Genomic DNA, 27,891 nt, shown 5'->3' with positions numbered 1-27,891 from the left:
AGTCTCTTATCAGCACAGCCCAGAAGGGGTAAGGAGATGGCTCTAGGAGTGCTCCATATGTGATGGGATAATACACCCTCTCGAAAGGGTGGAAGGGACTCAGGAGTGAAGTGGCCGGCCAAAGTCCCACACCTTCACCCAGGTGGGACATGGCTACAGATCAGCCCCTTAGGAGCCCTGGAGACTTAGCTGGCTCTCCTTAGAGGCTTTGGAGGCTGTGGGAGCTAGGTCTCTGCTGGGCTCCATCCCAGCAGTTTTCTCTGTCCCAGACAGAGCAGCCTTGTTCTCTCCTCCTTAGTCAGAGCCATTGTCTGGCAGAGTTCTGGGGGTGAGGGGTGTCTTGGGGCTTGGATGCCCTGCAAAGGATCAGTCTGGCATGACTCCTAAGTTAATAATGTGTTTAGCTGTGGGAAGGTATTCTTGAGAGCCAAAGGCCTGGAGGAGGCGTTCCTCTGAATATATTACAGCACAACCTGGCGCAAAAAGGGTTACCCGGAGCAGCAGCCATCTTGCTGCAAGGATGCTTTTGTTCCCAGCTGAGGAGCTAAATAAATTCTTTCTAGAGGCTGGTGAAATTCTCATCTAAAATCTCCTCTGCCACTTTTGAGGGCCTTTTCTGCACCCCTGGTTCCACAGGAGACACTTTCAGCCCTTGAATCTCAGCTCCGAATTTCTGAGTCTGTGGGGAGGGAGGAATGGGCTATTTCTTCAGCAGAGGAATCTGGGTTTGCTCACTATGTTCAGATAGGTGTTATTTTCTCTCTGCCTCAGACCTCTGAGACCTGGGGTTCGGTTTGTCTTTGGAGATTAGTCTTTCCCTCCCTCCTCTTTCTCTGTGTCCATTCCCCTCCTTCCTTCCTTGCCCATCCCCAGACTGTGGTGACATTCTTTTTGTGAGTACTCAGCCCCTTTCCCTCTGTTTTCTCCACAGCAAGCCCCGCCCAACACGGACTGGCGATTCTCTCAGGCCCAGAGACCTGGCACCAGCGGGTAGGTGACTGCTTCTCCAGCCCACCCTCTTCTCTGCGGCATTTTCTCAGTGATGACGTGGGAGGAGGTGGGGGAGGGCTCAGCATTTGCTACAAATGGCTTCTTCCCTCAGTTCCGGATTTCAGGGAGGCTTTGGTGTATTGGGGGCTGGTACACAGAGCCCAGAAGGAAAAGGCTTCTACTCTATTTTGAAAGCTCATTTCACACCTCAGCCCCTCCCTTCTCACCAGGTGAATCTTTTCCTATCTCCTGGTCCTGAGGTGGTCTCTGGGTGGAACCCATCTAATTCCTAAGTCCCCCTGTTCCAGGTTGGGCTGGGGTTCAGGCAGAGAACCAGGGGACAGGAGACGGGGGAGGCACAGTCGGCAGTCAGAACCTCCTCCAGAGTCCACGGGGAAGAGCCCAGGAGAGGTGGGGGAGGTGGGTCAGCTGTTGGAAGTGGAGACTGCACTGCTGGAGGCTGGGCTGAGGGAGCTCCTGGGACAGGTCTCCTCCCGTCCCACTCCAGGCTGCCTAGGTCCTGAAACTGGTCCTGCCCTCTCTACCTGCAGGCCTTTTTCTCTGCCACTCTTTCTTACTGCTTTGGCCTTCCCTCAGTCTCTTATCTCAGTTTGTGGTCTTTGCCTCTCACTCTCTTTCTGTCTCTTAGTTTCTGTCTTTATTGCTGCATCTTGGTCCCTGCCGTTTGTGTCTACTTGTCCTGATCTGTGCCTTGCACTGCACCTGCCATGCTGGGTGCTCAATAAATATGGAATTAATGAATAAATATGACTCTTCCTTAGTCTCAGTCTCTGTTTCTTTTCTGTCTGTTTCTGCCTCCCAGTCTCTTTCCTTGAACTCTTTTCTTTTCCTCTTTCCTAGTGTCCTCATGTTCCTCTGTCTCTAGTCTCTTGGTTTCTCAACCTCTTGATATTTCTGCTTTCCTCTTTGTTCTCAGCCTATGTCTTTTTCCTTGTCTTTGTGTGTGTCTGTTTCTGTATCTCTGAGTGTGTAGTCTGTGTCTGCATTGCTGAATCTCTTCCTGTTACTCTTTGTTTCTCTCTGTTTCCCTTTTATCCTGTCTCCTACTCTTTGTCTCTGTCTCTCATTTTTTTGTACTTGTGGGCAAGCCAGCACACACATCCCCTCACCTCCCGCCCACAACTCTCTCCCTGCCCCTGTCCCTCACATACAGAGTCTTTGATCAGTGCTCACCACCACATACTCCTCTATCCAGGCTATCCCAGCTGTTCATTTCAGTTGAGTATGAATTCCTGCTGAGACAGGAACCTCCTGCGGTTGGTGGGGAAGGAAAAAGCAGAAAGATCTTTAGTTGGTCTGAGGGAAGTGGGGTGGGCTTTGGGCCAGTTCTCCCTGTTAGAAGTCAGGAGCCTAGAGGAGTCCAAGGAACCCAGGAGAGAGAGAGGGCAGAGCTTAGGTCACCTTCCTCTGCCTCCTTGATGGTCAGGCACTTGCTGCCCACATTTTCCCACATGTTATAGTTGGTGAGTGTTCACTGCCACAAGAATCCAGGAGACCTCAGCACATGCCAGGGAGGTAGAGACTCCACCTCCTTGGCATGTGCAGTCCTGCACATGTATCAGGAACTCAAGATGCTTCCTAGAAGGCCTTTAGAAGGCAGAAAAACAGTTGGTTTGGACTGTCTTTGCCCCTCCCTTGACCCCATCTGTCTCCTTTTAATCCAGTGGCCTTGCCAGCCTTTCTGTATAGCTTATCCATTAGGTCATTCATATGTTTATTCATGTATTCATTCATACATCACCTACTTATTGGGCATCTACTATGAACCAGGCCATGTTCTAAGCACTGTCCTGTAAGAATGAACAAGCAGACATGATCTTTGAGCTCATAGACTTCCAGGATAGCAGGTGAGACAACAAATTGACAACAAATTGCACTTAAAAAGGCCTAGTTAGAAATCATAGCAAGTTCTCAGAAAAAGAGGGTCATATGAGTGTAATCGTGGGGGGAAGGGTAGAGAAAGCCTCCAAGAAGAAGTGACATTTGAGCTGAGGTGATGAGAGGTACTGGGCAAATTGTGTCCCCTTTACCCATCTCTGCTGCAGACTGTATACTGGCCCTGAAGCAGAATTCAGCGCTGAACCTAAAAGTCCCACAGATTGCTTCTGTTGTCCCCTCTGGGTTGAGCACCGTACCCCTGCCTCAAGTCCCTTGTCATCAAATGAAAGACTTGGTGGCCTGAAATATAGGAGCTCTTGGGGAGATGTAAGGGAAGATTCCCTTCCTTAGTTAAGTTGAGGGGGATGGACAAACATTTCTGATGTAGTTCCAAAATGGCCCAGGTGAAATAAACATTAAAGGCCCAATCCAACAACTATATCTTTTCTCCTTCATTTATTCCATAGTTAGTAAGCACCTACTATAGGCCAGGTGGTATAGGAGATGACAAAATAGGCCTGCTCCCTGCCCACAAGGAGCTTACCATGCGTTGAGTAAAGCAAATATTAACTAAATACCAAAGTAAATGTAAGATCACAGCTATTGTAAGTGCTATAAAGTGCACTACCTGGTGGTGAGGGCCTACAGTAGGGATTTGCCCTGGTAAGGGAGCAAGAGGACCTTTAGGAGGAAAGGAGATTGTGCTGAAATCTGAAGGGTTTCAAATTAACCAGCTCAAGGAGAGAGGGAAGAGCCTCCACACAGGCCTTGTGGTAAGGCCTCTCAAGATCAACAGACTGACAGGGTACTTTGTCTTTGCTGCTGTTATGATGAGTAAATCTGAGTGGAAGGATGAAGAAAGGAGATTTATCTAGTCCAACTCTGGCTCCAGCCCTCCATTGCTTCTCTGCTCCACTCCCCTCCACTGCACCATCTTGGCTACTGGCATACCATGTTCACAGCAGGGTTAGTGTTGAGGTGAACCTAGTTCAAGTTCAAGTCAGCACTGGGTCACATTGCCCAGACAAAAGGGGGAAAGACATGTTCTGAAGTCCCTGCCTGCCAGGTGCTCCTCCTTCCAGCCCCTGTCCTGTCTCGAGTCATCTTTTTGGCTTCTTATCTCAACAGCTGTTATCTCAAGCTCTGAACCCAGCAAGCCACTTGTCCCTTCTCACACAGTAACACAGGCTCCACCCTGCAGCTGTTCCCAGTCTCTGCACAGTGAGAGTCTCCATTTAGCTTGTCCTGGTCTCCACTCTGTTCTCCTTTGATGGCTCCACACTACCCTTCCATCCCCCTCCTCTGAGAAACACTATCCCTGCTCTCCCTCAGTTGAGGCAGCCATTCAGCAGACAAATAGCAACTTAGTTTTGGGGTTTTTTTTTGCTTATAAAATAATACATGCTCATTGTAGAAGCATGGGGAAATAGAGAAAAATTTTTAAAAGAAAAAGAACTCAAATTTCACAACCCAGAGAAACCCCCATTAAAATTTTTTGAATATGAAATTTTCAAATTTGTACAAAACTAGAACAGTATAATGAACCTCTATGATCCCACCGTCCAGCTTCACCTAATGCCTTACGTTGTTTCACTTCAGTCTCCACCCTGTTTCCCCCTTGAATTACTGTGAAACAAATCTCAGCCATCATATAATGTCATCTGACTCTTCACAGTCTTAGACAATTCTTTTACATACAGAAGCATTAACAATAATATCAATAAACTAAAAATATGTTAATACTAAGTAATATAATATTAATAAACTAGTATCATCAAAGATCTAGTCTGTATTGACACTTCCCGTTATGTGTCTCTCTCTGGTAATTCATTTGCACGCTTATCCAAATTAAGACCCACATTTTGTATTTGAGTGTTTCAAATCTCTTAAGCTCTTTAATATTTTCACATGTGTATTTTATTATATTATTTTCTTAATGTTTGTTTATTTTGAGAGAGCACGAGTGTGAGTTGGGGCAGGGCAGAGAGAGCTGGAACAGAAGATCCACCTGTATCTGTTCTCTTTGCAGTATATCACAATTTTCCCATGTCAGTTAAAAAAAAAAAAAAAAACAAATTCAAAGTTAATTGTTGCATAACAGCCTCTTATATGGACATATAATGTATATTTTAAAAGGCTGACAGGCTTTTACTACCTTAAAAAAATTCATACGTGTTTATATTTTAACATAGTTAAATCCAGGCTGTTGTTAGAGGTGACTTTCCCAGACTTTTCTTTTTTTTTGATCATGCTGCAGGGAGCATTTTTCCATAGCCCATCTTCTGGGACGTTCCCCCACACACCCATCCAGTGCACCAGAATACAAACTCCTTACGGCAAAACTCTGTCTATCAGCTTTTATATCTCAGGGTTTACCATAGTCACTGACACATAGTGGATGCTTGGAAAATGGTGAATTAGAGATAGTCAATCACCTCTACTTTTATTGTTCAACATCTCCTAAATTCTGGAAGAGTCTCCTATCCCCACTGCTGCCTCTCTGCTGAAGTCCAGTGTGGTGTCATGTATAAGAACATAGCCTTCAGATTCACATTAGGCCTCTTTCAGGACGTAGCTCTGCCAGTTATTGGCTGTGAGAATTTGGGAGTCTCTTAACCTCTCTGAGCCCTGGATTCATCTACTGAAAAATAGGGATAATCATAATAACACTTACCTGCAGGTGGTTCTGAGGCTTAATTTGGCTATACACACACACACACACACACACACACACACACACACACACACATATATATATATAGGAAGAACATAAATATATTCTCTTCCAGAGAATAGGAAGCTCTCAGCAAATTGTTCAGAAAAAAGTCAAAGATCTGGCAACCTGCCCATCCGTTTAGCCTGCAGCCTTCAACCATTGCCCAAGAATCCTCCTTATAGCCCAGCCCATTATGGTTCCAGGCCTACCCCTCCACTAACCTCTGTTCCCTCAGCACCACTCCCCAGTCTCCACTGGGCATCCCCCTAACCAGGTATCTGACCCTCTTGTCTCCCCTGGAGCCCTTCTCTCTGCTTCCCCTCTGTGACAACTGTTCTCCCCACTCTATCCCAGTTAGGCTTCTCCTCTAGGCATGAGCCCATCTGCCTGAGGCCTCTGCCTTCCAGAACGTCCAGTGACAGCAGGACGGCAAGTAAAGACCCCTGGATTCCCATGGAGACAGAGGTGGCTGAGGCCGCAGCACTGGGCTCCTGTCCTCCTAGAGGGACCCTTCACCCTTAGTCCTCTCCCAGGAGCAAAAGCAGTCTTTAAATTCTTAAATCCAATGATGACACCCCCCTCCCTTTAAACACCTCAGTGACTTCTCACAGCTCTTAGAATGAGACCAAAGTTTTTAGTGTCCATTTTACAACCTCAGCCCCTGACACCATCTCCCCTTGGGATAGCCACACTGGCTGCCCTTAGTCCACTGAACTGGCCAAGCATTTCCCAGCCTCAGAGGCTTGGGGCACGTTCCTCACTCTGCCTGGAAAGCTCTCTCCCACAACACTACTTTCTCCTAGATACTTCATTTTACTTCTCAACATTTTACTTTGAGATGTTTCAAGCTTGTCAAAAAGTTCACTTGTCGAAATAGTGTGATGAACTCAGACATACTGTTTTTACCTAATCAGTTGTTTGTATTTTGCATTTTTTTCTCTCTCTCTCTCTCTCTCTTTCCACACACATACACTTTTTTTTTCTGAATATATGAGAGTTGCAGACATTGTAGTGTTTGAAAAACTTTAGTATACACCTCCTAATAACAGTAACATTCTCATACAAACCATACAAGAATGATCACGTTTGGGAAATTTAACAGTAGTGTAATAACATGTAGTCCACTGGCAGATTTTCATAAATGTTCTCCAAATGTCCTTTTAATTTGTTTGGTATTTTTTTTTTTTAAAGCAAGCTCTATACCCAGTGTGGGGCTTGAACTCATGATCCTAATATCAAGAGTTGCATGGTCTACCAACTGAGCCAGTCAGGCACCCCTGATGTTTTTTTTTTTTTTTTTCAATTTGGGATTCAATCAAGCAGCATGAATTACCTTTGCTTGCCCTATTGCTTTCGTCTCCTTTAATGTAGAACAGTCTCCTTACTTTTTTGTCTGTCTGTTTTAATGACATGGACATTTTTTAGAGTCCAAGCCAGTTGTCTTTTAAAATGTCCCACAATCTGGGGGCTCCTGGGTAGCTCAGTTGGTTTAGCATCTGACTTCAACTCAGGTCATGAACTCATGGTGTCAGCACCAAACCCGCTTTGAATCCTCTGTCCCCCTCTATCTATCTGTCCCTCTCTCCCTCTGTCTCAAAAATAAACACAAATAAATAAAATGTCCCATGATCTGGATTTGCTTATCATTTTCTCACAGTGAAATCAGGTTAACAACCATTTTGGTAGGAATACTGACTGGGTGACATTGTACACCTCCATTACGTCAGGAATCATTTCATGTCATTTTGTTCAGCTATCAGGGATACTCACTTTGTTCACTTAGTTAAAGTGGTATCTTCAGATCTCTCCATTACAAATATATTTTAAAATATTTGTGATTAATAAGTACTCTGTGCGTGATATTTGAGACTGTGCAGCAACCTTTCAGTTTTAATATTTTAATATTCACCAGTGATTGGTGGTTACGAGGTGGTGATTTTCTGTCATTCCTCCTACCTTTGTTTAGATGGAATTGTCCTACAGATTATCTGGAAATTTATTCAGATGTGAATTCCCTGTCTTCTAATTTCCCTTTTCCTCAGGGAAGCTTGGACTGATTGAGCTCCCTAGCCCTTACTAAATCAAGACTCCCTTATACACCCTGCTCTTTGCCCCCATGGCACTTGTCACAGTTACCATTAAATAATTGTGTGATTATTTAATGTCAGCCTCTCAGTATATAGACCATGAGCATCACAGAGACTATGTCAGTCACGTTCACAACTATACCTCCAGTAACTTGCCCAGTGTCTGGCACACAGTAATTGGTCAGTAAATGTTGGTTGAATAAATGGACACAGAATTCCAACTGTTGTCACTCTGAGAGAGAAATGAGGCTCCTACTTTCCCTTCAACCCTAACTGTCTGATGTGAGGGTATAGAGGACACATAGAGCAGCTGCACTCTGGCCAAGTCTTAGACTAAGTCCACCTACCTGAGGATGGAGAATCCCAGATCAGGGGAAACCGTAAGCAGGGACAGAACTTGGAAAAATTGTAAAGCATTTCTTGGCTGTGCTCACCCACCATGACAGAATACACCAACATGATCATGCTCTTGCTCTCTCTGTCTCCCTCTCATGCTTCCAAGGCCTGCCCTGCAGCCCTTACCCTGGTGCCAGATCCTTCCCTATGGTAACCTCACTCTCTTCGTGCGTTTTCCCCCCCCATTCATTCAAGCAAGAAATACTTATTGAGGAACTTTGGTGTTCCAGGTGGTGCCAAGGGTCACCTAATGGTGTGTGTGTCAGGGTGGCTCTTGCTTCCCTCAAAAACAGAAATAATATGATATTTCAGAATTCCAAAAAACATGGAAATACTCACTGTGGGAAAAATCTGAGTTGAGCTGGAATTTCTTCAGGTCATTTATAAGTTAGTGTTTTTAACAATCATCAATCACTTCGTGTTTTTCTCAATGCTTAGAGTGTCCAAAGGTTTTAATTAGGTGCTTCAGCAGGAGGGGTGCAGACACCATCTTCTACAGACAGTGTAGACAGGTATAGCAGCAGGAGCCATGCGACCTGAGCTGCCTGGGGGAGGCACCTGGGCTGGGCTGGGGGGAGTTGCTTAGAAATCCCTCTGACAAATTTTATTCATCTTAGCAAGGTAGAAGTTGGGAACTGGCAGTCTAGGGAACACCAGATTTGCTGTGAGAGGGAGCTTGAGGAATTAGGGAAGTGCCTCAGAAAAGGTTTGATTTCTATAGATAGTGCAAGGCAAGCAAGTATGCTAGGCAAAGGGATTTTTTCAAAGTATTTGCAAACATTATATGTTATAATCCTACAGGCCATCTTTGGGCATGGGATGGAGATATAGGTTACTAGATCTGGGAGCTCTAGGAGAGGACGGGAGAGGCGTGAGCTAGGCTGGCCTGGGAGACTGTATTCACCATCCCACTCTCTCCTCAGCTCCCAAAATGGCGATGAAACCGGCACTTGGCCCAACAACCAGTTTGACACAGAGATGCTTCAAGCCATGATCTTGGCCTCTGCCAGTGGTAAGTTGTGCCACTGTGTGTGTGGGGATGGGGGACCTGGGGTTCTGGGGGGAATCCCACAGCCATCTGCCTTAAGACTGGCTATCAACCTGCATGGTTTCTCTGGATCTTTCTCGGAGTCCCTGAGAGGACTCATAATTCCTGGACAAAAACCCAGGTTGAGAAACAGGTTAAGACTTCCTGGGATGCCTAGAAAAGAGTGAGAAAGGAAAGATTTATTGAGGGAATAGAGGGAGTGACGTTAAGAGTCCAGCTCCAGAATGGGACCACATGGGTCGGATCCTACTTCTGTCATTTATTATCTTTGTGAATTTGATCATTTTGCTTAATCTCGATAAATCTCAGCTTCTTAAGCCAAGAAAATGGAGACAGTGGCCTCAAAGGGTTGTTGTGAGGATTAAATGAGATGATAACACAAAGCACAAAGTACTGGACCTGTGACGTACAGGCCCTTCCCTCCATGGTTGTGGGTGTGGATACTCCCAGCACAGAGAACACATTTGGATATGTGAGACCCCTTCCCTTTGTTGTTGCCCCACCTCCAGAGCAGGATTTTGATTTTCCTAGAAGGCTAACAGAACTTCACATGCAACAGAGATTCAGCCAATGGTTTTTGTCCCTGAGCAGTCAGAAGGGTCCTGAGTAGGGCAAACAGAAAAACAGAATGATGTTAGTACTTAAGAGCACAAGCTTTGGAGGCAGACCAACCTGGACTCAAATCTCAGCACCCACACTTAGCCATGAGTCCTCAAGGAAGGTGCTAAGCCCCTCTGGGCTTCACTTTCAGTGACTATCACATGAGAACTAGAACAGATCTTGCTGGTATTGTGAGGGCCCAATGCAAGGCCTTAGCATGGGGATGACAGAGTAAGGCACAATAGGTAGTGGCCAAAATTGATTACCTCTTATCTTGTTTGACCCATAAAAGGCAGATTGAGAATAATGCCTGTTCATAAGGACTAGTTTTAGGAGCAGCACATCTTGGGCTTCCTATGAAGGCTGTCAGGGCGTTAGACCCTGGGCTTACTTAGTGCAGTGAAATCCTCTGTCTGGCCTGCAGCACATGTGGAGGGCTGGGAGAGAACCCAGTAAAATCAGAACAATAATTTTCAAATCATACCTATGTTCTGTCCTGGGTGCATGCTAGGCCTCAAATCAATTCATCCTCTTAACCAGCTCTGCAAAGCAGGTCTGTGATTACTTACATCTGACAGATGAGAAAACTGAGAAATCCCTTGCTCCAAGGTCCCCATTTTGAGATGCAGATTGGGGATTCTAACCCAGTCTGACTCTCAAGTTCACGCCTTTGCTTTTGCAGCGACCATGTCTGCCTTTCGATGCAGCCTACATTTCCCTTTTAGCTGAATAGGTGTACAGGCTAACCTCCTCTTACTGTCTTGCGTTATTCTCCCAGACTAGAGGTGCCAGATAAAACACAGGAAGCTTGGTTAATTTTAACTTCATGTGGGGGCGCCTGGGTGGCGCAGTCGGTTAAGCGTCCGACTTCAGCCAGGTCACGATCTCACGGTCCGTGAGTTCGAGCCCCGCGTCAGGCTCTGGGCTGATGGCTCAGAGCCTGGAGCCTGTTTCCGATTCTGTGTCTCCCTCTCTCTCTGCCCCTCCCCCGTTCATGCTCTGTCTCTCTCTGTCCCAAAAATAAATAAAAACGTTGAAAAAAAAATTTAATTTTAACTTCATGTGAACAACAAATAATATTTTAGCATAAGTAGGTCCCAAACATGAGTATTGGGACATACTATATTAAAAAAGAAAAAAACCTGCTCATTGTTTATCTCAAGTTCAGATTTAATTGGGAGTATTCTGCATTTTATTTGTTAAATTTGGCATGCCTCTCCCAGATGTCTGTGAGGTTAAGTGAAGCCAGGCCCGTGGTAGTTCAAGTGAAGGGGGAGAGGAAGGGGAAAGTGAAGAGGGCAGCAAGCCTTCCGGGACAGAACTGGCCCAGGTCTGGGTTGGGCAGGGGATTGTACTTCTGGAGGGGCCAGATACTGAGTATGAAAGAGGCAGGTGGGTGGCTCTAGGAGATACCAAGTCAGGTTCTTGAGGGAAGTAGACAGACAGGTATATTTAACTGTTGTGGGTTTTAGCATTACATGCAGGAAGGAGGCTTTTGGCCTAAATCCAGATTTAAGAAACAGAAATGGAATCAGTATTTATGGCCTAAAACCCCCCAGGGTCCCCTCCTTTGTCAGGGCTCCACCCCTCTGGCCCACACAGCATCTGACCTGAGTGTAGGCTAGGGCCTTGGGGAATGGATCCAGAGGGTTGAAGTGGCAGGGTCAGGCTCTACTCCCACTTTCACACCCGCTTCTCTGCCCTGAAGCCAGAGAGGTTCCTGGAGTCCAGCCCAGCCTGGCTAAGGGGCTGCTGAGGGGAAGTAAGTAAGAAGGAAAGTAAGTACACTTGGGAGGCACTTTAAATAAACACTTGGGGGAAGTGTGTTCTCAAGGAGGTTCTGATTTGCGGTTCAACTGACTCTGGATTAGCTTGACCAGGCCTCCCTGTCTGGAGGTGCTGTCTCAGCCCTGAGCTGGGGTGGGAAGGGAGGCTGTGAGGCCAGGAGCTGGAGAGGAGGCCAGTGACCTTTGCCCTTTAGGCCAGAGTTTGCCTAGGTTCTTTCTTAATGCCTTTTTTTTTTTTCCTAAGATTTAATTTTTTAATTTTTAATTTTTATTATTTTTGTTTTTTAAATATTTATTTATTTTGAGAGAGAGCATGAGTAGGGGAGAGGCAGAGAGAGAGGGAAAGAGGGAGAGAGAATCCCCAGCAGGCTCCACACTGTCAGCACAGAACCCCACATGGGGCTTTATTCCACAAACCGTGAGATCTTGACCTAAGGTGAAATTAAGAGTTCAGCTGAGCCACCATCAGGTGTTCCAGATTTTATTTTTAAGTAATCTCTACACCCAACATGGGGATCGGACTCATAACCCTGAGATCAAGAGTTTCATGCTCTATTGACTGAGCCAGCCAGCCAGTCACCCCTTTCTGGCTGCTTTTTAAAGAATGTTTCTCTATAGAATGGAAAAGATCTTGGTCCCTGCTCACTGTGTGCTGGGGGGAGGTAGAAGGAGGGACCGATGAAGAATTGATTCTACAGAAGGTCAGAGGCTGCAATCCACCATCTCCCCCCTCAGACTTACAGATGGGGAAATGGAGGCCTGAGTTGTGCAAGGCCTCTGCCAGGGTCACCCGGCTTTCTTAGTGACAGCGCTAAACAGAAGGAACTCTAGTGTCAGCCTTTTTCTGTTAGGCCCTGGATTTGCACACCTTCTCTCTCCTGGTCCAGCCCAACCTCAAAGTCCCCCACAGAGCCTGGGCCAGCATCAGGCCTGTGCTTCTGGTGGGAGGTGGCAAGAACTGGCTTTGTCATTTCCACCTCCTTGGGGTGCTCCTTAGAGATCTGGGATGCCGGTGGGATGTGGGTGGGCTTTGCCTCCAGTTACCAAGTCAAGCCCTTTGTGCCCTTCTGTTTCTACCTCCCTTCTCCCTGGTTCTCCCCATTTCTGCGTGCACACACATGTGTGTGCGTGCGTGTGTGTGTGTTATGTGTATGTATGTATGTGTGTGTCCCCCTCTTTCTCCCTCTCTGGCGCCTCTGAAGTCTCCCCTTTAGCCCCTAAATCACTCTGGAATCCTAGCTCTTTGAAGCAGAATCTAGGCCCCTTCCCCCACCCCTTCATTCCCAGGCTGGAAGAGGGTATGCTGAAGGGGAGGGTGAGCTTGGCTCCATCCTGGAGTTAATTAGGGAAAACGTTGAAAAAGTCAATGGAATGAAAGGGCTGGGGGAGGGGAGCAGTCTGGGGAAAGAGAGAAGGAAGTGGGCAGCTGCTCCCTCCCACCCAGCCTTTCACACACTCCCCAAAGCCCTCAAATCCCGGGATTTGGGACTTGAAATGGAGATTGTAGAAACCCGAGCATTGGAGTGAGGAGGCAGAAAGACCCAAGGCTTTTCTATCTGTTCCCTTCTCCTGTGCCCTTCCCCCTCTTGTGCTGGTTTTTAAAATAGTTCCTGTCTATTTCTCAATCCCTGGTTAGTGTCCCAGGATTAGTCAGCCTCTCCGGCTTTAGTCACCCTCTCTACCCACTCCCAGGGTCTAGCTTAGAGTAAAGGGAGGCTGGGAGGAGAACTCTTGTCAGCTGGGCTGGGTCTTGGCTGGGAATTCCAGGGGCTTTAACCCTCCCACTGCCAGAGGACTCCAGCAGGAGCCCTTGGGAACTCGGGCTGAGTCGGGGAAATTCCTGGTTTTCCTTGCTGCACCCAGGGAGCATGTAGAGTAGAAGTAACAACACACACTATATGGTGGTGATGATGTGAGCGCTGCACCCAACACTGAGTGAGCCCTTACCAAGTGCCTGTGGACTCATGAAGCACTGTCTCATTTGAGCCTCACAAAAACCCAATGGGATAAGTGATGCTGTGCTTTTCTACCTTCAGTGTGCCTAAAAATCACTTGGAAATCTTGTTAAAATGCAGATTCCAAGTCTCCATTTCTAACAAGCTCTCAGGGTGATGCTAAGCTAGAGCCAGAATACTTCTCTAGACCCCATTTCTTCTTGTATACAGTAGGAAGTTGGGCTTGGGGTGTTCTCTGATGTTCCATAGCTCTGATACTGTGAACCTCTGTCTACCTTGTACCTAAGATACCTGGTCGCAGAGAATGGGCCAAGTGGGTGATGGGTATTAAGGAGGATACTTGTGATGACCACTGGGTGTTATAGGTCAGTGATGAATCCCTAAATTCTACACCTGAAACTAATGTTACCATATATGTTAACTAACAAGAATTTAAATAAAAATTTGAAATCCAAAAGAGAAATAGTAGATATCTGGTCCCGGAATCATCTTTTTAGCCTCCTAGAACATGGCTCATTTTGTCTTCTGTCCTCCTCCTTTATCCTCAGAGTGATAAGATCCAACCTGATGGTGGTAGTGGTGACTCTCTCTACAGTATATGCTGAGATACACTTAGCCATCCCTGCTTTAACCTGTGATGGCTGCTGTGGCTTTGAGTTAGTCTTTTACCTTCTCTGGGCCTTGCTTTCCTCATATATAAAGTAAGGATAAATACCATACCTCACTGGGTTGTCTCACTGAGGCGAAAGCCATCATGCAACGTGCAGTATCTAGCAGAGTACTTGGCACAGAATAGTTGACACTAGTCAACTCCTGTCGCTGTTATGAAATGAATACCTGCAAAACCCCCTGACCCCCTGCTAACAACAGAACTGCTGAGTGCCCCCACTCTGTGGGCACCGGCTGGTGAAGGATAGGAGGACACACAGGCCCTAGTTGCAGCCCTCCAGGAGACCACAGTCTAGTGTGGAGACCAGAGAGGCTCCCGTGAGAAGGGTTAGGGCAAGGACTGGAGAGCTTTTATTTATGCCCTGAAAAATAACAGCATGTTTTAGGCCCTACATAATCTTAGTTAGTCTTCACCCAAACCAGAAGAGGTAGTTGTTATTTTTACCCCTTTTCATAGATCAGGAGACATAGGGATTGCCCCCAATTGGTTAGTAGGTAAAAGAGCTGGGAATCAAACCCAGCTGGTCTCACTCCAGAGCCACTTACCTCTGCCTCTTTGTTAGAGGGTATTTATCAAAAGGTGTTTATCCCCCTTTGATAGAGAGGATATTCCCAGGGCTCATTGTGGTCAGGGCTGGGCGCTCTGCCCATTAACTGGTTGTGCCATAAAAGAGGGACCCAGATTTTAGCTCTTCACCTTCCTCTCTCTTTTGCAGAAGCTGCTGATGGGGGCTCCACCCTGGGAGGGGGCGCTGGCACCATGGGCCTGAGTGCCCGCTACGGGCCCCAGTTTACCCTGCAGCACGTGCCGGACTACCGCCAGAACGTCTACATCCCCGGCAGTAACGCCACACTGACCAACGCGGCTGGCAAGCGAGATGGCAAGGCCCCCACCGGTGGCAATGGCAACAAGAAGAAGTCAGGCAAAAAAGAGAAGAAGTAACGTGGAGGCCAGGCCAAGAGCCACGGGGCAACTTCCCTCCCCAACCAGCCCAGCCTCTCTCCGTATCTGTACCCAGGCCTCATATTTTCAGGGCTCACCCCCAGATACTGGTAGGGGTCCAGGCCATGCTCCCTTTGAGAAACAGAAACAAGTGCCCAGTCAACACCCCCCTCTCTGCCCCCAAGGGATTGAATATGCAAAAGGGAGTTCTGCTGGGAACCCCCATCCAGTCAATTGCTGTGCCCATGGGGGTAGTGGGGTTAGTGTAGACACCATTTATCACACCCCCTTTAGTTACAGCTGAACTTTGCCATCTTCCAAATTCAATCAGGCCCATCCACAATTCCCTGCCTCGCTCCTGTCACCCCACCCCCTCAGCAGCTCCTCTTTCTTGAATAAGGTGGTGGGGGTGTTGAGGTACCTGGTGACCTAAAAAGGCTCGTAGTTCTGAAGAGTTGGAAGGGCGTCATAACCTCTTGGCCTCTCCAGTTCTCAGACCGCCCCCAAAGCATGGTTTGGTGCCCGTCCCTTCATCTCCTTCCAGAGCCCAAGACCAAGCTCAAGTTTTGGCAGACATGGTCACCATTGCCATGGTACTGACGCTTGCTGGATTTAGGGAGGGCACTTTGCTACTGTGCCTCTTCCCAGCGCCCTTGGGACCAGTCTTTTGTTCTGTTTTTCATTGTTTGATGTTCCCGCTGCATGCCGTGACTTCCCCCTCTCCAAACAAGAGACTTCATTGCATGTTCCAAGACAGTATGGGGTGGTAAGATAGAGAAGGGAAGGGTGTGGATATAGGGGATGGACAAAGCTTGACTTGCCAGTTATCAGGATCTTGCAGAAGGCTCTGTTTCCCCAGGGTACTGGCCAGATCCCCAATTCCAGCCATAAACCAAGTACCAGGCTGGACTCTCGTTTTCCACATTCAAGGCTTGCTCGCTCACCTCAGGCAGTGAGCTTTGGGCTGAGCTGTTAGCACCAATGGATTTAAACTGGCATTATAGTCAAAGGAAGGTCTGAGGACGTTTGGGACCAGGTCCCCTGGAGAGGTCAGAGGGCCCTCTGTGGGTGCTGGGTACTCCAGAGGTGCCACAGGTAGAAGAATCAGTGTGGCCCTAACAGTGAGGCAGGGCCAGCTAGGCGGTTCTTGGTCCCTGGGTTGGGGAGGCATGGAGCTACAGCAGGGACCAGGTGGACAGAAAGTCTCAGCCTAGGATCCGGGCTTCTCCACAGGGCCCCTGCACTCCTCCAGCCTCTGTTCCTTCATCTTGCCAGGTGCCATTTCTTCTCCGTGAAGGCCAGTGCCCAGCCCCCCTCCCCCCAGTCTGCTCCCTAGTGGCCAGAGCCTGGTTAAAGTCCCCCAGTGCCTCCTTGTGCATAGACCTTTCTCTGCCCATCCCCTTCTGCCCACCCCCTCCCCCAGGCCCGTACCTCCAGTGGGGCTGCGCAAAAACCCCACCCCAACCCTTACAGTAGTGTAGAGCCCCCTCCCTCTTTCGGCTGGTGTAGAATAGCCAATAGTGTAGTGCGGTGTGCTTTTCCGTGATGGCGGGTGGGCGGAGGGCTCCGCGCAGCCATCTGTCGTTGAATCCGCCTGCGGCGGCCCGTGCTGTGTTTTGTGCTGTGTCCATGCGCTGCGGCGACCCCGTCCCCTGTACTGACTCCTATAAGTGCTTCTCTTCGCATAGTCATGTAGCTCCCCACCCACTCCCCTTCCTGTGTCTCACGCAAGTTTTATACTCTAATATTTATATGGCTTTTTTTCTTTGAAAAAAAAAAAATTAAAAGGTTTCTTCTGAAAGGTTGAACGGTTCTGTGTAAGAGATGGAGGCTCCTAGCATGTGTGGATGAAGTGCTAAGAGGTGTATGCCGGAAGAAGGGCGGGATCGCGAGGCTATTGTATTTGCGTCTTGGTTTTGTGTCGCTGCCCTTGAGTCTGTGTGTGACAGTCAAATGTGGCTGTGTGTTATTGCAATACTGTTGTGCATATTTAACAGTATACAATCGACTGTAATTGCGCTTGTGGATCGGTATACCGTTGTGTGTCATCGTTTTATGAGTCTGTTGAGGAGGGGGATCTCTGAGCGCTGCGTGGCGCTGTGCAGTTGAGCGTGCAATTGTATGCTTGTGGCTCTCTCTCCCTTAAGGTTCTAAGCGCCAGTCTCCCGGCAGAAGAGGAGACTCCAGAGCGGGGGAGGACTGTGTTGGCAATGGCTACAGAGCTGGAAATCGGGTGGTGGACATTTCCTTAGTTTGCCCCTCTTCCCTGCTAAAATTAACACCCCACAGTACCTTTGTGGGCTCCTTCCTAGGAGGGTGAATTCTCCTTTGACCACTCCTCTCCACCCTGGCTGCCTAGTGGCTTTGGGAACACCGCACAAGAGGGCATGCTACATATAGCCTGGGCCTCGGTTCACCCATCTGGAAGTCACCTTCCCACTCTCTGTGGCAAAGCCAAGGAAAAGTAGAAGGTTCATCACTTTGTTGCTGGGGATGGTGTGGGGTGCCCTGTGTCAAGGGGATTGAAGAGTGAGTATATAGGATAGATTGTCGGTAGACCCAGACTATCTTCCCTTGTTCCTCTTCTCCCTCTCTCCTTGTTTGTCCATTCACTTCTCAGCCCTCCTCCCCTCCCCTCTTCCTCAGTCTGCCTCCTTGGAACACAGTGGGAATTGGAGGTTGTCCTCTGCAGGAAGTACAGAGGAGAGAAGACAGGGCGCAGAGGAATGACAGACAGAGACCCACTGGGGTTATCTGGCGGATCCGGGAAGGCATGCCTAACTGCAGGGTGGAAGGAGGCAGTCTGTGGGCTTCCTATGCGCATCCTCCCAGAGCCTGGTCATGTGTTTTGCCAGCTCCTGAAGTCGGTTGTCACGGAAACCAAGCCTTCCAACTAAGCATCTGGAGGCGACCTTCTTGTGTGGGAGGAAGGGTGGTGTGGACGGTTTCTGAGATGGAATTGGGGTTTTGTTTCTGAGAGCTGGGTTGCAGAGGGCGGGGTGCTGGCTGCCTGGGTTCTATTCCAGGCACGGCAGTAGATTGGCAGTGTGTGTGAGCAGCTGTGGTTGGTCCCCTAATTGGTATGTGCGCCTGTAAAGCTCTGAAACAGAAACGCGTGGCTTCTGGTGGGGGAGAGGGAGGAGGCAGGCAACCTACCCCCACATCCCCAGCCATACTGGGGAGGCAGCTGGCCCAGGCTCCAGCGCTATTTAAAAGGCTTTTATTTCCAGTTCTAGAGCCTGCCAGAATGGGTTTGTGGTCCTCTTCAAGCCCCTCATTGTCTATTCTGGGTCTGTTCATAGCTTGTAAGGTTCCTTTGTGTAGGTTACAGCGTGCTCAAGTATGGCTCTGAGCTGCAAGTCACCTGGAGCATGACCTCTGGCTTCTCACCTCTGCTGGCAGGCTCAGGTTTCTGTCCCCCTCTTCCCCCACATAAATTCCTCTAATCTGCAGTGTGGTTGGTCTGTGGCCACCAAGGGGGGGGGGGCAGGGAGACATGAAGAGGGGAGATGGGAGAATCTTCCCTCAGCAAAAGAGACACAGGTACTGCCAGGACCTAGTAGTTCTTGACATGTGGGGGTGCTAGGAGGTGGGGAACTAGAACTGAGTTCAAGAAAAGGGTTCCAAACCACCAGGCTGCCAAAACAGAACTGGGGCTCTATTCCTTTGTAAGATGCAAATGTAAGGGCAGAAGCCTAAGCATGGTGTCTGTCTGGCACGTTAGGCACCTTAAGCTTTTTGACAATGTCAGATCAACCAGGGATTTGGAAAATAGCTTAAAGTCACAAAGGAGGAGGTAAGGTAGTACTGTTTCAATGCTTTATTAACAGTTGGAAACAAACCCAACAAACTGGAGGTGATGACATCCCAGAAGCCCAAGAGGCAAGGGAAACAGGTTTGCATTTTGTCTTTTTAAATTTTTTATTAAATGCATCTTAGCAAAAGTAGATTAAAAAAGAAAGGGTCAAAGCCCCAGATGTCAGCAGGGAAGAGGAGGGGACCCAGGGGAGCAGCCTCCCCCCCACTCAAAGGAGATGCTGTTGCCCCTTCACACACAGACAGCTGTAGCAAACGGAACCTTTGTTCCTGGCCTGAAGGCCTCCCTGCAGGAAGCCTCAGGTCTCCTGCGTTCCCCCCTTTGCTCCAACAACTTTAATTCTGGGTCAAGCCTGAGCAGTGTCATTCTCTCTCCTACCTGGGGGTGGAAGCTAAAAGCAAAGGAGGGCAAAGTGTCACCCTGAGCCAGAGAATCTGAGCTTCCTGGAGCCAGGGCCTCTGAACAGCCTGGCCTGCCCACTGTTCATAAGGGAGCAGGGGGACGCTGTGTGGCAACACTACTCACTTGCCCAGTGTCCAGTTAGCATTTGCACATTTGGCTTGATAAATATATTAAATTTTTATTAAAAACTCTGTGGTCTCAGAGCTCCCACCACTGAGGCCTGGTCCACCTCTACCAGAGAAGAGCTCCTCCTGCCCCAGAACTAGATGATGGGAGAGAGAATCTGCACTGGACTTCAAGGGCCCAAAAGGCTTTAGGGTGGAGGTGGAGGTCCAGGGTGTTGTTCAGGACTGAGGCCTGTGGGGAGAAACCCCAGGGGCACCAGGACCTGCCATCAAAGTCTCTTACATTATGGAGGGGAAAGGGGGAAGGGATAGTTATTCTCTTAAAAAAAAAATCTCATATAAAAATAGATCCATTTGCAAAACAATTTCTCAGCCAGGAGGCTCCACCTCCCATTTCCTTGGAGACAGAGGGTGAGGTGTTGGGATGGTCACAATAAAGTCCATACTCCAGAGGAGATGCACCAAAGCTCCGGGGAAGATGTGAGGAGAGACCATGGCTCAGTAGCCTGGGGCAGGTATAGAAGGTTCACAGAGGCAGGGTCATAAAACATGGCAGCAGGCTGGGGACAGGTCCCACAATGTCTCTATATCCTGCCTGCCCACAGGCCCTGGCCTAGGCCATCGTGGAACAGATCAAGTGGTCCAGGTCCTTTTTGTTTTGGGAGGCCCTTCCCAGGAAGGTTTGGGGAGGGTGGGGTTTGCCTCCCCACTTCTCTGGGCACGGCTCCCAGTGTCACACCACTAGTAATAAATAACAGTAACCGGGAGAGGGAAGAGCAGAGCAGCGGTGACAGCGATGAAAGGAGGGATACAGCCTAAAGGTTCACAAGCCCCATGCTGTTCTCAGGGCTAGAGAAACCACAAAAGAAAAGCACGAACCCAGCAAGATTGACCAAAGTGAAAGCCTACTGGAAAGGCAGGGGTTGAGAAAGCAGGTGGGGCCTGGTCTGAGACAAGGCCTCAGAGTGACAGAAGACCGCTGGGGTTAAGGCAGCAAACACGGAGCCTGCTTTGGTAATACAACAGCCAGGGCGGGCTGGGCTCAGGCCTCCCCACACTGCCTTTTCCTACTGGCCTCCAGGCAGCTGAAGCTGTGTGTGATGTACAGAGAGCAGCAGGCCAGAGAGTAAGACAGGGTCAAGGTAGTGGGAGCAGCCACCCCAGAGGAATATTTCCGTGACCCTTTAGGCACATGCTGCAGGGCAAGACAGTCTGGGGCTCCACTAAGGAAGCTGCTGAGGCCACAAGACCCAGCTTAGCTTGCACGGCCAACCAGCTCCTTGGGTTCTTCAAGGATTGTGGGGACTCCCTCATTGTTCTTGGCGACCTTAGGAGGAACAGTAGTCATGGCATCATCCTTGGTCAGCTCCGAGGCTAGGAGAGATGTGACTGCACACCCAGCCTTCCTGTTGGCTGCAAAGAAAAGACATGAGAGATCTTGTCCACAGAAGGCCCAATTTCTAATCCCTTTCAAACTCTGTAGCAGACATTCCGCCCAAAGCCATGCAAATGTGGCTGCACGGTCTGGTTCAGAAGGCCCTTCTTTGAAAGAAAGAGAGGCAGAGACCTAACCACATGTGGAATATACTTCCTAGGTGCAGAGAGCATGTGGTGCAGGCTTTCCTGTGTGAAAACTGTACACAGGTTTGAATATAGCTAGACAGAAAAAATGTGATTCAGGCTTGTTAGGTAAAACCTAAAGAGGAATGAAGTGCCCAAAATCTGTTTTCTCATCATAGAGTTGTTGGAATTAAATAGACTCAGGCTTAGTAAAGAGTAGTAGTTTTGTTTTCTTGGCTGTTTTCAGGAATCTCCTAGGTCAAAACCATTTCAAGTCAGACCCGGGGAGGCCTGTCCAGCCTTCAGTAGGCTGCTGGGGGCAACTCCTGCAAAGTGGAGCAACAGCCACGCGCTGACGTCAAGTGCACGTCACACTCCCATGTGTACCCCTACCCCCCTTCCCTCTCCCCATGCCCACATGCCCAGCTCTTCCCCACCTCTTCAGGAGTAGCAGCTGGGAGACAAATGCCAAGGGCCCTACAAGGTATGTATGTCGGGGTGGGGGTGAGTGGGTAATGAAAGGTATGTCAGCAAAGGCAGAGCTGCAGTCAAGAATGGTGAGGACAGGCCCCTACAAAGAAATCTCATTCCAATGTGTTAAGGGATGGTGACACTCCAGTTGTAATCTTAGAAAGAGAAGATCCAATTAAGCCATGAGTTTCTGTTCTCACTGCTGGGAGCCATCCCTAAGACTGTCACAATTTATGGAATGCAGATTTATGGCCCCAGTATCTTCATTCAACACAAAGGCAGTTCCTTGGGACCATGCCCATCTCATGTTCTCTGCTTCTTCCCATGCCCTACAAAACAGCACAGAAAGACCAAATGTACACAAAGAGCTGCCTGCCTGGGTCAAAGAAGCCAGACACAAAGGCTAAACGTGCTATGATTCCATTTCTATGAAATGTCTAGAATGGGTACATCCAGAGAGACAGAAAGTAGATTCACGATTGCCAGGGGCTGGGGGAATGACTGCCAGTGGGGATGGGGGTTCTTTCTGGGGAGGTAAAAATGTTTTGGAATTAGTGGTTACACAAACTTAAAAATATACTGAAACCACTGGATTGTAGACTTTAAAAGGGTGAATTCTAAGCATTTGATTTATATCTAAAAAAACCCAGCTTTTGCTGGGTCATGGGAAAGATGAGTGGAGAAAGCAGTACTTCAGCCTTACAGAAGCAAGAACAGCTTGCTAAATGATGGGGGCAGCTCTGGGACAGGCGCAGGAATGAAGAGGTCCAGAGGAAGCAGTGAACAAAGCGCCCATAACACCTTTGCCTTGTTTGGACCAGCAAAAAGCTTTAGGCAGCACAGAAGCCAAACGGGGAAGGCCCACCCTTTCACTAGAGAGCCAGCACTGCTGTGTTCACACAACAGAGGCCACCCCTAAGTCAAGGAGCACACTGCATGCCCACAGGTTACCAGTGTATAGGTCTCCTCCTCCTCCAACTCCTCCTGCCAGGGGCACAATGGACTGTCTAACAAGAGGAGAAAGAAGAGTGAAGGCCCTGACTGAGAGGCACAAGGGCTCACCCTCTGGTTCCAGGTGGAAGGTATGTGACCTATACTCCAGGTGTTCCACACAGGCCACTACTTTGACTATAAACATGTGCTACCGCCTCAGTGACTGGGGTGGGGACAGTGTGACTAGGGAAGTCTACATGTATGTGCTTAGATCTTCTTAGCCTCAGCCCCACTTAGTTTCTGCTCTTCTCTAAATTTACTCCCTTCTCTAGGACCCTACTTCTCATGTCCAGAAAGGCAATGGCTTGATGTCACTCAAGTGTGCCTGTGTATTTATCCTCTAGCAGTTGAGAAAATATTGCCAACTATTTGTGTGTGACTAAAGAAATGCATTTGTGTTGAAATAATTTGACTCCAGACCCCAGAGGGAAAAGAATACTGGGTCTTCAGGGAGACCTGTCCTGGGCAACATGGGAAAAGTCTGGTTTCTTCCTCTAAACTAAGTTGATACCAGTTGTACCTAATCAAGCAGTGTTTCTAGGTTTTCTAGATTCCAAAAGATTCTGATGCTTTACAGGTTTCACAAAAACTAAGAGTGGATGGTAGGTGGGGGGAAGACCAAAGCTTCCCTTAAAAAATGTTTTTTTTTAGTGTTTGTTTTTGAGAGAGAGAGCGCGCACATGAGCGGGTGAGGGGCAGAGAGGGAGACAGAATCCGAAGCAGGCTCCAGGCTGAGCTGTTAGCACAGAGCCCGACATGGGGCCCAAACTCATGGACCGTGAGATCATGACTTGAGTTGAAGTATGACACTTAACCAACTGAGCCACCCAGGTGCCCCCAAAACTTCCCTTTTAAGCCTAGAAAGTAAGTACACAGGGATGTGGCCTAAGATGTGGCCTTTCTCAGAAATGAGAAAGCTCTTATTGGAACTGGAAAGAGAATCAACAGAACTCAAGAATTCTGGCTTCCACTCTGTCTTCGGGGCCACAATTATACTCAACAGTTTGAACAATTAAGAAAAAGTGAGCTTTCCCCTCCTTTCCCTACCTTGAGTACTTGAGACTATTGACAAGTAGCCATAGAAGCAGATACATAATTTGACTATATTCGATCAAGGAGGATTATTAACTCAAAATAGAATAGTCTCACAGCCTGTGGAGAAAAGGGAACAATGTTGAGACTTGGGTCAAAGGTCTCTGAAGACAGATTCCTAGAAGTTCAGGTGGGCTAAGATAAAAACATCAGCAAAATCCACCAAGCATATTATAACTAGAAAAAGGTCAATGATTTGGAAAAAAGACATTTACATTTATAAAATGCAGGCTAGAAACTGCTACTGAAGAGGAAGTGTTCTTGTTAATAAGCTTCCTTGGGGGAGAGGAAACTAGAACAGATGAGACAGTCATTACTGTCCTAAAAGAACTCATTACTGTCTAAAACTTGCCTAATTATAATACCTGTCCTATTTTTACAAAAGCAGAGGGAGAATAAGTGGTCATGTAGGAAATACTCTTAACCTTCTATAGACAGATAGACATCAGAAAACTCCCTGAAGCAACGGTACCGTGTCCAGTGCTCTCTGCCAGAAGGTATGAAAGAATACTCCGGCCTACACAGAGGGGTCACTGTCCTCTCTGGTCCATCAAGTAGGCTTAGTGGAAATAGCCCTGGACTTGGAATCACAAAAGGGGGCTACAGTTCTAGCTCTAGCTCTTCAGATCTGGGAGAGGAAGAGCTTATCTGGGTCTTAATTATTTTCATCTATGAGGAGGTCAGATGCTAATCACTAAGGTCTTTAGAGGCTCTCCTGACTCTAAGGTTCTATTAGTGTAGGTGGAGCTTAGAGGGAAGGAAAGGAAAAGAAAGATGAATTTCTTCCTTGATTTTTATCCCAGTGGGCAGATGGCCTGTATATAAGAGGCCACAATTCAGACATGGAGATAAAGTTGAGTCATTAAAACCACACGCTGACTCAATCGTCAGCCTGAAATAGTAGCTGTAATACAATCACATGGATTCTTCCCTTTGACACTCAAACCATTGTTCTCCCACACCCTGTAGATCACAGCAGTTTACATGTCACTTTTAATGAACCGGCCCTGATAGTAACTCTCCTTTTCTAACTCAATGGTTCTTTGTATACTTTGTACTCAGTATACACTCCCTCGGGTCTCCAGAGACGGGAAGATTTTTTTTTTTTAAAACATTCCTTTAAATACTAAGGAAAAGGCCAGGGTCTTTGAGGCTGGGACAGCTGGGACTGAGGAGGCCTGTGAGGCAGATCTGCTTGACAGGGCTTCAGTTTTTTGGCTCAAAGCAATTGATCACAAGGGATAGAGGAGGCCAAGCAAGGAATGGACCAGCTAAGTGCAGGAGCCACTGAAGGAAACCTGTAGCCACCAGGGCCTATTTTATAGTTTGAGAACGGGGCCTTCTGAGTCCAGCCTCTTTTATGTCTTCTCTTATTCTTTTGTCCCATGACAACAGGATTTTTAAAGCTGGAAAGGACCCAAGAGACCATTTTAGTCCAGCTCAAGAAGAAACAGAATCGCCTACAATTGTCCAAGGTACATAGCATCAGAGTTACTTGACTCTGGGTCTTTTGATTTCTACCTAGTCTGATGCTGGTCACACTCTACTGTGATAGAACCTTTACAGCTAGTGTGAGGCCAGATCACTTTAGAGGACATGAATGCACTGTCTAAGCAGGATACCAGAGTAAGTCAAAGTGTCTCCCCTAAGAGATTCTCCTAGACACCCAGAGCCCAGGAAGATTAGGTTACAGGATGGAACCAATTTAAAAATCATGTAGTTCTCTGCTGCACTATCTCCTAGAATCATTCTCCTATTCCTTCTTACCCTGGGAAAATAGCATTTTGACTAATTTGGATCCTCTGCTGAAAGGTTATGTTCCAATAAAATCCCTGCTTCCTCTGCCTGTGAGTCCTGGTTTCCTACTTGGGAAGAAGTAGAGAATGGGGCCTCCCCCACAGAGGGAAGACATTGATGTCTGGCTGCCTGTGTACAGGAAGCATCTGGCATTCTAGTATAGTTTCAGAGGAAGAGGCTTAAAAAGGGAATTCCCCACCAAAAATCTGATGCAGGTTGGCATTTAGCTGAGAGAGTCAACAGTGAGATGCAATGTACTTTCTTTTGGCTAGAAATACCTCATGTAAGGCCACATCACCTTATATGGTGAGTAGAGAACAATGTCACAAGAACCTGTAAAAACTAAACAAAATAAATACTACCAGCTGCACTCTCTACTCAAACACTGATCTGTAAGACTAAACGTACCCAGGAAGTTCTAAGTCCATCATAATCACCTATTCTTGCACTAGAGAACCTCTTCTCAAAGGATGCCAAGACTTGTAAATGAGGGATTCTCCTATTTAGGGAAGGTTCAGAGGTTGTACAGAAGAGCCCTCAGAAGGGAATTTCCCTTTGGGAATTCAGAGTATGGGCAAAAATAGGCAGCAACCTTTGGGCCAGGACACTAAGTTTATGGCAGCTAGCATGCTCTATACCCTTCATCCCAGGGTCCCCTTTCCAGGCTATGATAGGTACTTTAAGCCCTACAGATACCTCTGTGTTAACAGCTAAGCGCTGGCCAAAGCAAGCTGCACACCTCCTCCTTACGATAACCTTAAAGCGCTTTCAAACAGACCTACAGAATATACCAGCCAGGGAATAGGGAACACATCTTTAACTCTCTCAAAAATAGAAACCCTTGATGACTGCCTTTTCTGTTATTCCCACCCTCAACCTAGGAAAAAAACCATCACTCCTAGTCCCAAAGGGCCTTCGACAGACCCAATGGTGCAAGTCAGCCCTGCATGAGGGACAGTGTTGGCTCTACCTTCTCGTGGACTAGTCTCTTAGCCACTGTGCGCTTCCCTCCAAGGAAACTTATCTACCGATCCTTCCCCCATACGAATGCCTGGATCATCTGTCCTCCTATCCTCGCAATTCTTCTTAGAGGCTCTGGTTCAACTTAATCCACTTGTATCTTCTGAGGGTTGTGGGGGAGTAAATAGGGAACACAAAGGCAGTGGAAGCTAACTCACCCAAGGAAAGGCAGTTGTCAGAGACAGTTCTTCCAATGGATTGCTGCTCTTTATTATTACATGTGAGGATAATGATGCCTAACCTTCTCTGTCTTTTCTGCTTGTGGAGTAAGGACTCTTAACTTTTCTTTGTATTTCCTACATCAAATGTACACTTTCAGTCCCACGAGACCTAGTTCTTCAGGTCAGTGCTTTCTAATATGGGAGGAAGAGGCCTCGACAACCCACTCTTGATGCAGGGCCTACTGTGAAGAAGTTTCTAAACTGTCAGAGCATCTTTACCCGTTCTTCAGCCCAAGACAAACAGCCTCACCCCTTCCAGGCCCAGGCTGGGCTTCCCCTGCTCACTTACCCTGACGGGGTCCTCTCTTCCGTCGGAATGCTGCGCCTGACTGCAGAGCTTCCAGAAGACTGTCCATCACACCTGTCTCATCGCCCTCTGTCATGAACAAAGATGGAGATGTATGCTTTTCAGCCTGAGCAGCATGCAGCATTGACCCCACACATAATGTATGGACTGTTGACTGGCTTCCTGTCACCCACAGTGGCTAAGGGCTGAGAGCAGACAGAGGGCCCAACCCCACAGCCCATGTTTACTTGCATCTGTTTGAAAATGGTTAAAAGAAAAGGTTTGGCTGCCTATTAACCACTGCAGACCTTGGGGTATTTCCTGGCAGTACCCTCCTTCCTATCCCAACCAGGACTAGCACAGAGAATTGCAGAAATGCCCAAGACTAATTCCAGAATAAGCACACAGACTGGGATTATGAAATTAATATGGAATGTTATCACTCGCTCTTTATCCTAAAGTGTTTCACTCCAGTTCACATAAACATGTCAGGGAGAGCCTGGTTCCAGTTTCAGAGCAGGGCTGAGGAAAAAGGAGAAACCCCTGATCAAGACTGAATTTCTAGTAAGTACTGACCCCTGTGGCTGCATCTTCCAGAACCAGCTCAGCATGTAAGTAGAGCATCCTGGCTGGAATGTAAAGAGTTAATGTCGAATTCTGGTTCCAGCCAGGCTCTGTTTCTATGGCAACAGCTCAGGGTGGTGAAATCTGAAACTGAAATCCCAAGGAGCCTGCGGGCTTGTTAGCTACAAGGCTGGGCTCACTGCTCCCTCCGCCACCTGCTGGCTGAACATCACCAGTGCAGGTGACCTACATTTCCAACCTCCTGCATTGCCTTGGGGACCCGGGCCAGGGCCAGGTCTTGCTGCACAGCCAGGTGAGTAGGTGCAGCTTTCATCCTGCATGTCAGCTGGACTCCACCTTTCCCTACATCTAGGGACAAACCCTGGCCGCCAAGGGAGAAAGGGGGAAAGTGAAAGATACTTGGCGTGGGCTTTAACAGCATTTGCAGAACAA

The 27,891-nt window shown here is 47.9% G+C and overlaps 2 protein-coding genes across 20 annotated transcripts in view; one reads left to right on the top strand and one right to left on the bottom strand.

Moving 5' to 3' along the window:
- The window catches only part of LOC121016760 (protocadherin gamma-C4), a 99,957-nt gene extending 83,062 nt beyond the window's left edge, over positions 1-16,895 (top strand). For 13 of the 15 annotated variants that reach the window (XM_040454608.1, XM_040454626.1, XM_040454619.1 and 10 more), the window contains 3 exons: positions 932-990; positions 9,012-9,100; positions 14,864-16,895. In XM_040454608.1, the coding sequence (XP_040310542.1) occupies positions 932-990; positions 9,012-9,100; positions 14,864-15,090 (375 nt within the window). In that variant the 3' untranslated portion in view covers positions 15,091-16,895. Of the gene's footprint in view, positions 1-505; positions 566-680; positions 726-931; positions 991-9,011; positions 9,101-14,863 lie in introns of those variants that run through there. The other 2 variants (XM_040454637.1, XM_040454653.1) reach the window with 2 other exon arrangements.
- A 2,000-nt stretch (positions 16,896-18,895) lies between these two features.
- DIAPH1 (diaphanous related formin 1) overlaps positions 18,896-27,891 on the bottom strand; it is a 105,625-nt gene continuing 96,629 nt past the window's right edge. For 2 of the 5 annotated variants that reach the window (XM_040454496.1, XM_040454491.1), the window contains 2 exons: positions 26,878-26,964; positions 18,896-20,847 (listed from right to left, as the gene is read on the bottom strand). In XM_040454496.1, coding sequence (XP_040310430.1) covers positions 20,690-20,847; positions 26,878-26,964 — 245 coding nt within the window. In that variant the 3' untranslated portion in view covers positions 18,896-20,689. Of the gene's footprint in view, positions 20,848-22,416; positions 22,473-26,877; positions 26,965-27,891 lie in introns of all 5 variants that reach the window. The other 3 variants (XM_040454505.1, XM_040454516.1, XM_040454524.1) reach the window with 2 other exon arrangements.

The sequence above is a fragment of the Herpailurus yagouaroundi genome, unplaced genomic scaffold, assembly GCF_014898765.1.
Source record: "Herpailurus yagouaroundi ecotype Mexico unplaced genomic scaffold, PumYag 29, whole genome shotgun sequence".
NCBI lineage: Eukaryota > Metazoa > Chordata > Mammalia > Carnivora > Felidae > Herpailurus > Herpailurus yagouaroundi.
Note: the sequence above shows the minus strand (reverse complement) of the source record. Positions and strands in the feature narration are given on the sequence as shown.